Source organism: Notothenia rossii (assembly GCF_949606895.1).
Source record: "Notothenia rossii genome assembly, chromosome: 3".
Taxonomy (NCBI): Eukaryota; Metazoa; Chordata; class Actinopteri; order Perciformes; family Nototheniidae; genus Notothenia; species Notothenia rossii.
The window spans coordinates 85550666-85562309 of record NC_136901.1 but is presented as its reverse complement, the minus strand read 5'-3'; the positions used below and the strand labels follow the sequence as shown (position 1 = coordinate 85562309).

Here is an 11644-nt window from a genome sequence, read left to right as displayed (position 1 = left end):
TCAACTAGATTATATTTGAATTTGTCCTTTGATATTGCGAGTGAGGTCAAGTCAATTTTGTACAGCCCAATATGACCCATTTTGCTTCAGGAGGCAATGCCATTTTTCTTTTTCGACCCTCACCCTCACTTCACCCAAAAGAAAGGTCAAATCATTGCCTTGTATTTATTTGAAAAATGCCTTTAATGTCTTTCATTGTATATCGAAAGAACCTTAAATTGCTTTGTTGTTGAAAGGTGCAATATAAGCTTGATTTGCCTTTCACTGGATCAACATGGATCAAACACTGTGATTGCCCGATAATCTACATTTGGAACATTACTATTATCTGGATTCTGGCTACAGAAAAAAAGTGACGCTCTGTGAGGTATTTGATCTGTTTTTCAGCCCCGAGACACTAACCTCCCCCAAACTGCTTGACTAAAAATATTTAATTTTAGAACACGCATTTTAGAACATTGGCAGCACTTTTATTTCTATTGTTTGGTTATTGTATCTCTACAGCTTGAGAAAATGCAATCAACCGTCCAATCCAATTACTGTCATCATTATGATATATTAAAGGCACTTCTGCAGTGCTTGGCTTATTGCAGTGGATTCTAGGGGTCATTTGCTGCCTAATTGACTTGCCAGAGAACAGGAAACCACAGAGCCCAGGGGTTTTCTCACTGTTTACGTTCCCCTTGTGGCTGTCTTGCTGTTGATCACGGCAGCAGGTGCATATCACCGGATTACTTTCAGCTGATATTGATAGCCTTGGGAAAGTATGCAATAAATGGGCTCTGAGAGAACAAGGCGACACAGGAGCGAGAGAGTAGCCTACTGAGGAGTTTTCTGTGCTTTGCTTGGCAGGGTCAAGTAGAAAACGCTGAAATAGCTCAGTGACAGTCGGAAATGATTTACTGCAACAATCTTCTTGTTGTAGTACGTGATAAGATTTTGAGTGAATGCAATTGGTCCGTAGGAAATGACAACGGTCATATAGCTAGTCTTGCAAGATTTAAGGGCAATTTAAATGAACCGTGTTTTAATTTAAAGGTAATGCATTCTGGCCTGTAATTGTGTTTGTAGCAAAAAAGAGATTTTGAAGTTGACAATGCTCTAAATTGAATACAGACTTTATGTCCAAATCACCTGGTTTAGCTGTGCAACTAAAAGGACTGTCTGTTTTTCCAAGCCTGGCAATTTGGACTATTTATAATGGGAATAAACTCACTGCAATTGTTGCATAATAATACTTTTTTTATCTGATGCTATTTTTTATTTCTTGGTAGAGAAATTAATTACAAAGAGGATGAGATACCAACCAGTGGGACGCTTAACAGAAACTCTGGGGTCCTCAAGAAACCTAATCACATCACTTAAAACATCTTCAGATAAGAATTTTAATGAACTTCGCAGAATCATCTCTCAAAGCCCTGTTGGCTTCGTGTTATGATGTTCAGTCTAGTATTACTGATGGATGATGAGGTGAAGGAAAGGGTAATACTGTCAAGGGTATGAGTAAGAACCATCAGGCAAGGAAACAACTTCATGTATTATTAAAAAGCAAAACAATGTACAACCTTTTTCACTTAGACTTTGTTGCTTCAATGCATTTCTACTCTGACACCTGATGTGCACTGTGTATGTTCTGATTACTGTCCTGTGTGGGCAACAGTAGCAGACAGTAAGCTCAAAGTACTGAAACAGGCCCAGCACTTACATTAGTTTTAAGATTGAATTTAAAGAAAAAACCTTTACTGTAAGTTGCTTGTAACAGGGAAAGCTGGGGAAACTTCCTGTGATACAGCAGAGCCCCAGCTTGCTATGCATTTGTTTTCCCTCTGGGAGTAGCTGTTACATCCTTAGACAGACCAACATCCACTTAGAAGTGAGCAAACTGAGCCGTGTTGAGTGATCTTATCTAACACAATGAGCCCTGTAAGAGGCGTTGAATTGGGATACCGTCCTGCCAAATGGAAAGACAAAATAAATTCCACCTATTTAATGTTACTCAAATATTTGGATATTGCAGAAAAAAAAAACTAGTGCTGCATTGCTAATCCTTATGCAAAACACGAAAGAGGGAGAATTCAATAGGAATGGTTTGAATAATAAATGCCCACAGCTTGAGAAAAAAAGAGGGAGAGGACTGCATCAGCAGATCTGGGACAAACAAGTAGGACAGGGGGGCTTGGCACAGGCTGCACATTTTGACTAGTCACCCTGTTTTCCTACAGGGTGTGTGTACAACTGGAAAACAAAGAACTCAGCACTTGACTTACTGTTGAAACCCCCCCAGACTAATTTGCACTCTGCTTACTGCATCATATTCATGTGCTCTCTCTCCACCCCAAGAGCCGCCCCCTCCTATCACTTCCTGCACTTCCTGTGTCTTTACCTCGCACTCCCCGGCTCTCAGTCCTTCTGAGACTTTACAGAGACAGCTTACACAAGCCCTTTCCCTTTTGCCGTGGATAATTGTGATTGTAGCTCGTAACTGTCTGCCTGAATGTTTCTTTTGTTTACGGAAAAGTAGAAGTGATGTTGTTTGCTTTTGTCCCTACTGCTGTTCCTCGGCACAATGCATTGGGACATGTACAGCAGCAGAGGGAGGATTCCAAAGCTACTATGTACTGTGTTATTTAAAAAAAAAGAAAGACTATCGAAACTCCAATGTGATGTTCCATTCGAGGTTTAACGGTAATGTCTAATTGGGTTGAAGGTTGACCAATGCCTTTGTAATTTTTTTGTCTCCATTGGGATTTATATTGGACAATCCAAAAGACTCTATTTCCATGATATTACTTTTTCAGACTGAAAAATGGTTATCAGTGTGTTACAAGGATGCTTAAACGTCCAATTGGCGCAGTTCACACATGCATCAAGGACATAAATAAGGTCAAGGTATTTCACTCTAATCCACCAGTGTCAACATTGAGGTGTCACTAGATGAAAAGTCAGGGGACCATTAAATGTATTCAAATTATTTTTGGGAACCATGAATGTATGTGCAAAATGATGATGATTGCTTCTGAATGTAATAGCTGTCGAGATATTTAATGGTAGGCCAAAATACAGACTGCCGATCCTGGAACCTGTAGCATGGCGAAATACAAACAAGACCAAGAGTTTTTGCAGAACAGTAATAATGCAGTGCATACGTAAAGTGACTGCGCTTTTACAATATGTGACTGACAGAATGGTACTTCTGGGAAGTGAACAACTTAACTGCATTGTGCACTTTGAATTGAGGTGTTTGTCAGTACTCAGAATAGGGACGGCGAGCAGGCAATAACCGACACAGTGTTCTAGCAAACGATGTCAATCAGCCTTTCAGAGAGGCAGGCCACTTGCATGCAGTGAAAACAGTCACAATGGATACTTAGGCAATACAAAATGAGCTACAGTGTAATACAGAGCCATTCATTCCCAGTGAATACCCCTGCTTGGACCTTTTGACACTGTTGACATTTTTTTTATTCATGCTGACCATGCTATTTAGTGTGGATTTATGCCCTCAAAGTGCTTTAAAAGACAAAAGTTGCTGCAGTTTGCCACTCCCTATTGAGTCCTAAACTAACCAATATACGGCTCAACTAGCACTCAATCAAATAGTTTAAACAAATTCACAGATAATTGTCCAATGGATTGTTCAATTTGGTGATTTTCATTAAAATCATAATTTTGCCCCTCTGCTCTGCGTCACACTTAGCTAATATAATCATTAGATGGGCATCATTAATTATGTCTTTCCTGCCAGACTGAAAACCATTTGCAGCTGGTGGGTTCCATGCCAATGAACCATGATCTTAAAGAGCTGCTAAAGTCTTGCTTTAGTTTGATTCAAAATGTTTGAATAATGGGACAAGGTTCATGATAGTCCAAAGTCCAATTTGATCCAATACAATCCTTTCTTTGTCTTCTAATCGCTTTGGTGCATTTCGTTCTCCATCTGGAAAGGCCAATTTATTTTGTGGGTTTACGACAAGGCCATCAAGCCACTGGTTGAATGTGCTAAGAATAATTGTAACTACTGTTTCCCTGTGGGATTCTTAAAATCCCACACTACTAATTTTAATCAGCCTTGAGTTTGATCCTCCTCCAGGGATTTCCATAATGATGGTAAGTGGCCTGCCAAAGAGAACAAGTATACATCTGCACTCATCTACAGCTTGGATATGCAATAAATGTTGTAAGTTACTATAATTTAATTCTGTGTACACATGGGCTTGAGCAAGCAGCTGTTTAGTTTGGCAATCCCTCCTCTTATTAAATGTATTCAATTATTCCACCAGATACTAGCTACTAATCACAAGCTGGGTGAAAACAAGGGAATTAAACAAAGAATGTAGATGTCCTTATGATGTATGAGAATAAGGCTTCTCAGTGTGTTGACCGCCATGGAAGTGGGTTATTTGGGAATAATGTCACATAGCAAAGTGAATGTGATAAACAGGCAGGCTAGGTTTTTGCAACCTTACCAGCTGCCACCTGTGTCTAGTTTATTTTAAGCAACTAGGTATATTCACAGGTCAAAGGGATGGAATATGTTTAGAGCTGCCTATACAGTAGTATTTATCCAAGCTATCTAGTAATATTCACTTAACAGAATCACGAGAGACAATGAGATAAATGATACATGTTTCATGCAGTAGCACATTTACAATCAAATTAAACATGACATGAAATCTTAGTACTGAACCTCTGCATCAGCTGTACTTTCTAATTATTAATCCAATTGTTTATTTAATTTGTCATGTGAACAATTGTGATAGTATGAATTGTTTTCTTTTCTTTTTCTTGTTTTCCATTCCCATGACTCTCTTTTCTCCTTATGACTGTTTTTGAGCTTTTATGACCAGTTTTTCATAATTTTTTTAACATTTTGCAGTTCTGAAAAACTATTTAATTTTTTTAAATTTCTGACATGGTCTTTCAACACATCACTCTTCTTGTTTTTGATCGGGTATTCCCCTGCCCTTACTCTCTTCAATGTTTTAGTCTCTTCAGTTACATGATGCCAAATCTTCAAAAAATGTTTAAACAAATAAATATATTGGTGAACGGACTACATATATTATATAATGCTTACCAGCCCTCATAGAGCTTTATTTCTTACAAATGCAAAAATGAACTCACAAATGTATTACACTTATGGCAGAGTTGGTAATGCTTTTAAATCAGTGAAGTGGAGGTGAACTTACACACACAAAGGGGTTAGGTGTCTTGAAGGTTCTCAGCATTATCTGATTCTCTTTGTACCAGAAAAAACTGTGTTACTGTTCAAATTGCTGCCAAAACATATTCAGCTCGCACCCTTCGGGCACACACATGAAAGGCTTCTTAATCTCAAAGTCTGAATTGAGTCCCAGTACGCCCCTGCTGACATACCCGATATCTTTGGAATCTTGCATGTCATGTGAAATTTCAAATGGATTTGGACAATCTTTGGCTGCACAGCATGAGTTTGTGATGACTAGCCAGCTGGTGAGTGGGGTTTGAATGGTATCCGAGCACACGCTTCTAACTAAAGCAGTGTTTATATGTCTGTAATTGTTACACAGCAAAAGCAAAATTATTCAAAAGTATAACTGACTATTACAATTCCATTTTATTTTTAACTAGTGAACTCCAAAAAAACTGCCAGTATGGTTGAATTTGTCATGTTGTTTGTGGTTGGTGTAATGTGTTCACTTTCACCAACAGGGTTCAGATGCAGAGTATTTGTTTTGGAGATGGAGTACTTCATATGCAGAGGTTTATGTCTACACTCGTTCTCAGCACCGTTGGTGTACTTTTCACCTCTGGTAAATATTCAAATAAACTCACCACTTCACTGTGAAGACTGAGCATGTTTCTGTTCACAGGCTTATTAGCAGTGAGAGAATACATTCAGCTCTGCAGAATTATTGATGGAAAAGTAAAAAACGATGTTTTACTTTACTTGTGGCTACTCCAGACTTTACCCAGGGGCCCCACATTGTTTTGTTTCATTGCTTTTCTAAGAGAGAGAAAGACGAGGAAGTAAAAAGATAAAGAACAAGAATTAATTTATGGAACAGCAGACTAAACTTTATCAAGCCAGAAGGTTAAATAAATGGCTTTTTGATTGTAGGGTCACTAGTTCAGATCAAGAGACCTGATTAGTAAAACTTGGACTAGTGAAAGAGAATGAGTAATGTTCTCGGGTAATCAACTGCCACTGAGGCGTCCTTGAACACAGCACGGAAACCAGAGCTGCTCTGTGGCACTTCAGTGCATGACAGTGATTGTACAGAGCAGCTCCAACATACAAACGCTGTTCATAGATTAGAGATGTTTTATCCACAATTTTATTTCAGTGTTTAAATAAACACAATATCGCAATACTCACGCAATTTAGTTTTTCAACAAAAAACTATTTTCACCTATTATAGACATCTGCATCCGGATACATAATCTGGATAATGAATTTGATTGACATGCCTTTGCATTTAGACTTTTTATTAACAATATGTCTTTTTATGTTGATATTACCTGCATCTTGATTGTATCTCAATATACAAGTGAGTTTGGTAGAGCTGGTGACTTATGAGCAATTATAGTCCCTCCGACATCAAGGAAAGCAATGCCCTGGAGGCGGGACCAAGCATTTTTTAGTATGTCTTGCAAGTGAATATTTACTAATATTTAATATGTACTGCTTTTACTTGTATATTCAATGTGATAGCAGTAAGAGGCAAAATTAGTTGGCCTTTCAACAGGATGAGTGGATTATTTTCTTGGTGATTACCTAATCCATGTATAGATATAGGTCTAGAACACATGGGACAAGCTCCTTGGTCTCAGGATCATGGACAGACCATGTATGTCCATGGTCAGATCATGGTCAGACCATGGACATTAACCATGGACATACGTGATCTGTCCGTGATATTGTCCATGGTTGACCATGGTCTGACCATGGACGTTAAATGGCACCATGGATGAATCATGGAAACCCACGGCCAAGTGAAACATGGACAGACCACGGTAATTCATGGACATCAAAGACGTGGTTAGCCGTGGTCTGTCCATGGTATAGTTAACCGTGGTTTTCCATGATTGATCTGTGGTGCCATTTAATGTCCGTGGTCTGACCATGGACAACCATGGTCTTATCGAGGCTTGCAATAGTATGGCCGTGGATGTCCATGGAGAGACCATGGTCATCCATGGTCAGACCATGGACATCCATGGTCAGACCATGGTGCCATTTAACGTCCATGGACAATATTATGGTCAATGGTCAGACCATGGATATCCATGGTCTGACCATGGGTGTTCCACCCCTGAAGTTATAGAAAGCTTACCAATTTGGTCAATTGTTACCAAAGTTGTATATAACAAGACTTACCATAATGTCCACATAATGCTCCAGGGGGGGGAGGGGGGGCTACAGACAGGACAAATTTAACTTGCATCTAAAGTCTACAGATATAAATGTGCTAAGATTGCATTTCAAAATGTTTATTAATATCTTATCATGACACTCTTGTACAAGAAATACTACACAGGATGTTTTTTAACGAATCTCAGAGAACAGACAGTGGTACAAAACTTAATTCACACAATTACATGAAAGGTTTGTCAATCCATGGGAACATTTTACAGTATTTATAACATTTAAGTAGAATCCTTGTCTGCTTTACCACAAACGATACATAACCAGTTCCCTTACTTACATATGACATTGTATGAAGAAATATGTGTGCCAGATATATGTTCACCATAACAACATACATTTTCTTCCCAAATGTACACTTAAGTCAGTTTTCACACTTTTTTTAAGCCTTTTTGCACATGGTGCACTTTCTCCACCATATCCTTGTCTTTCATTTCGGGAAAGCGTCCCCGCATCAAGTCCTTGTATACCAGGAACTTATCTTCCGGAAATCGTGGCTTTGGTGGAGTCATCCGGTTGGGAGCTTTCCCGGACACACTGTGGCTGAGGAGATCGTCTTTGGAGAACAACTGTGTCAGCAGCCGTCTGGCTGCTTTGAAGGTGCTCGTCTCCAAGACGACAGTTGCACGCAGCTCCTCCATGGTGTTGCCATTGTACCGTGGCTCACAAACTGCCACACGCCCCTCGCGGTTCTTTTCCAGTTCGCGAACTCTTCTCTTGAGTTTCCTTATACTCTCCTGTGATTCCGCAAACTGACCTTGCAGCTCGTACAGGTTCTTGGCTAGTCTGAAAAAGAAAGATTGCTTAAAAATATAATGCCGAAGTAAAAACAATACAGACGGAACAAAAATTACATCTACCACAGTCTTCAAATATATAATTTGCTGCCATATCAGACAATGTGTAAACACTATTTTGGAGTCATATAATATTAACCACATTATTTTCCTTCCCAGCAAACAGTATATTATAAAAAGGGAACATCTGTATCTGTTAACAATATAAAAATATATATATATATAAATATATATAACATATATAATAATATATATAATTAATATATATAATTAAAATAACTTACTGGGCAACATTGATATCCTTTCCAGCTGCAAAGGGAGATCTGTAAAAACAAATACCCAAAAACTAGAACCTAAAAGGTAATGTGTGAAGTTGAAGCAGTATACAAAAAGGTTCACCATGTTCACCTGGTATCAATATTCATTCCATCTTAAAATAATGAATAAACAGATTTTAAACAACATTTTGCTGATTGTCTTCTACACGTCTCTGGCTGCAGTCAATTGGAACTGCGCAAGTAATTTACCTTTTCAATTTATGACTGATATTTCCAAGTCGACTCCAATGAAGTCCAGTGATGTTCAACACTAGACCTTTGAAGGTATGTGTGAAATTTATCAAGTTCAGTCTGCATATTTGTGCATGGTTTTATCAGCAGATAAACTTCCTAATAGATCTTTTCACAATGATAGTGTGCTACATTTTGTTCTCATTTACACACATATACATATACATATACGTATATGTATATGTATATAATATTAATATTACCTGTGCTTCTTTTTGGTGATCGTTGGAGATGGCGACCCCAGTTCCAGTCTCCTGTGAGCAGTAGGGATGTGCATCTCCATCACTGAGGCCGATGCGATGCGCACCTCGATACGTTGCCACGATACGATACATTAACGATACCTTTGAAACACCAGGCGATGCGATACGATACGATTCACCCCTGTTGCGATACAGTTCGATACGATTTGATTCAACATTATGCGATTCAGGGCGATACGATGCGATTCAACACGATGCAAAAATAATGATTCTTCAATATGGTACGACAGAGGATTTTTGTTTTATTCCTTATATGCAGCAAATCATACATTAACAAAAAAGTGCTTTACATATTTGGTACTGCACATCCCATCATGCCGTTTATTTTTTTACCTTTAAAAGCTCTCCAGAGTACAATTGTATAACACCTCACAGTTAAACAATGTAAGGATGCATTGCTCGTGATTAACAATGTGCAAATAACAGCTACCATAGAGCAATGCCCATACAGCTGCCAGCCTGATGTGCTTAACACTCAGAGGCTAACTCACCAGTGAGCAGAAAGCAGTGGTTTCTATCTGAACAATAAAGAAAACAAATAACCTTTCACAAACAGGTATTTCATAACTGCTTACAGTAAGGAAGACATTTAAATTATTATTGGCCGTCACAGGCTGCTGTAAGCTAAACACCTCTCTCTGACAGAACACCTCACTGAGTGATTTAACTCATATGTCTCACTTTCAGGTTTCTCTTTTCAGCCGCAGACCCCACGTCGCCTCTTTATGTGCGTCGCTAAGTTCCTCGTACTACTTGTGTACTTTAAAGCGGCTCTGCATCGTTAACAATTTGCAAGTGATTTTTCAAGTTGACCGTCTGTAGTAATAGTGCCGCGCACATATACCATCAGGACGTTACTGATGGGGTGCGGCTGCGGAGTGATACTGTGTGTATGCAAGTCCGCATCTATGTATCATGGCTGTAGACCTGTTAAGTAATAAAGATACCTCATACAAAGGTTTACGGATACCTTATTACTCTCCATGACCTGCGGTCAACTATATAGCATAAATGACTATTACACCGTCTTTCTTGAACAATCCGAAGTGTTGCCGAACGTTTGATTTGTAGGTATTTTTCGGTGCGCTGTGTTTCTCTTTCTCCTCAACTACCGTGTGTGTTGATAACTGAGACTCGTTCTCCGTAGTGGCGAAGCAAATATCAAAGATCGTCTCTGCTGAGCGTTGACAAGATGAGGGGATTTTATATGAATGAATCGGTTTTTTACCGATGCAAAGACGCTACGCAATCGATGCATCGCGAGTTCAACCCGGTTCAACCCAAACTGTAGCCGATGTGCACTCTTTCAACCGGTGCACTCGCATCTTGAACGTTTATGCCGGTGCACCGATGCGAATCGGTGAATCTTAACATCTCTAGTGAGCAGAGGGGGAGGCTGTGCCATGCTGTGGAGGTGAGCGACTGCATCTGGGTGCAGCCTTTTGAGGCGACTGGCTGTGGCTGCGTGCTGACGGTGCAGCCTTTCTGGGCGATGACAGGTTGCAGCGAGGTATTGTGTTCCTCTGAGGCGATGGGCTGTGGCTGTATCTAAAACCTAAACCCTCTAAAGATCATATCAACCCTCCCGACTTGAAATGATCAATTTATTAATATGAATCTGAAATAAATGCAACTGGAAAAAAACGGCCGCCATCTTGTGAAATTATCTATTTATTTAAATATTAAAAACTTATTTTTCTTCAAATGGATCATATTTCTGGTCTCTGATATGTTAATAATCAAATGTACTCACCCTCAACGTTGAAAGATCAGTATTTCAATGTGGATGTCAAAGGTTTTTAGCAGAGTCTTCTCTCAGCTGCCGTCCTATGTAAACGCTAGACAGGAAGTGGCTGTTCCGCCACCCGGAAGTGACGCCAAAAACGGCGGAATTAAAGGTAACATGACCATTAGCACTCATAGTGGTTACTCCATGAACTGCAAGCAAATTATAATATACCAAATGTCCGTAAAGACAGTGTATTTAAATTAAAAAATATATAAATCCGTTTTTTAGATTTTTAAAAAATATATATTTTATTTTTTAACTCATTCCACCCTAAATGTATTTATCTATATAAGAGTAAGAGTAAAGTTGGAGTGGTATATATTAAAGTAAATAAATAAAGAAGTATTCTAAAGATCAAACCGTGAACATTAAAACACTTCTGGTACAGGTTACACTTCTATTGTGTTTTTAAAAAATTCTAATATTTAAAGAGTGAATATAAGCGGAGATTTAAACGCCATCACTCAGTAGAATTGGTCAGTTGACCTCTTCTACTTTTAGTCTAACCACAAAGTTTCGCGGTCCGACTAAGGTTTTAAGTGTAAATCTATTAAATGATTATGTTATTTTTGAAGTATAAGTAAGGAGGTTCTAAAAGGATTTAATATAAGATATATCTTAATATAAGATATATCTGGCACACTTAATTATATTTGTTCATATTGAAGTAAGGGAACTGGTTCTGTCTTGTTTTTGGTAAAGCAGACAAGGATTCTACTTGGGAGTCCAATATTGTAAAATGTTTCCATGTATTGACAAAATTGTAACCTTTCATGTAATTGTGTGAATTAAGTTTTGTACCACTGTCTGTTCTCTGA

General features: G+C 38.7%; 1 protein-coding gene across 1 annotated transcript; it reads right to left on the bottom strand.

Moving 5' to 3' along the window:
* Window positions 1-7457: 7457 nt before the first annotated feature.
* LOC307033520 (uncharacterized protein) lies at window positions 7458-9072 on the bottom strand. Its single transcript, XM_079672031.1, has 3 exons — window positions 8978-9072; window positions 8490-8528; window positions 7458-8194 (listed from the first exon to the last, which is right to left on the bottom strand). The coding sequence occupies exons 1-3, from the start codon at window positions 9055-9057 to the stop codon at window positions 7780-7782; spliced, it is 534 nt and encodes a 177-aa protein (XP_079528157.1). The 5' UTR covers window positions 9058-9072; the 3' UTR covers window positions 7458-7779.
* Window positions 9073-11644: the final 2572 nt, after the last annotated feature.

Bases quoted from the DNA above. Each gene is read 5' to 3' on its own strand.
- LOC307033520 (XM_079672031.1), bottom strand. From the start codon at position 9,057: ATGGAGATGCACATCCCTACTGCTCACAGGAGACTGGAACTGGGGTCG. The intron at 8,529-8,977 runs GTAATATTAATA...TTGTTTTTACAG, and splicing joins ATCACCAAAAAGAAGCACAG to ATCTCCCTTTGCAGCTGGAA. The intron at 8,195-8,489 runs GTAAGTTATTTT...TTTCTTTTTCAG, and splicing joins AAGGATATCAATGTTGCCCA to ACTAGCCAAGAACCTGTACG.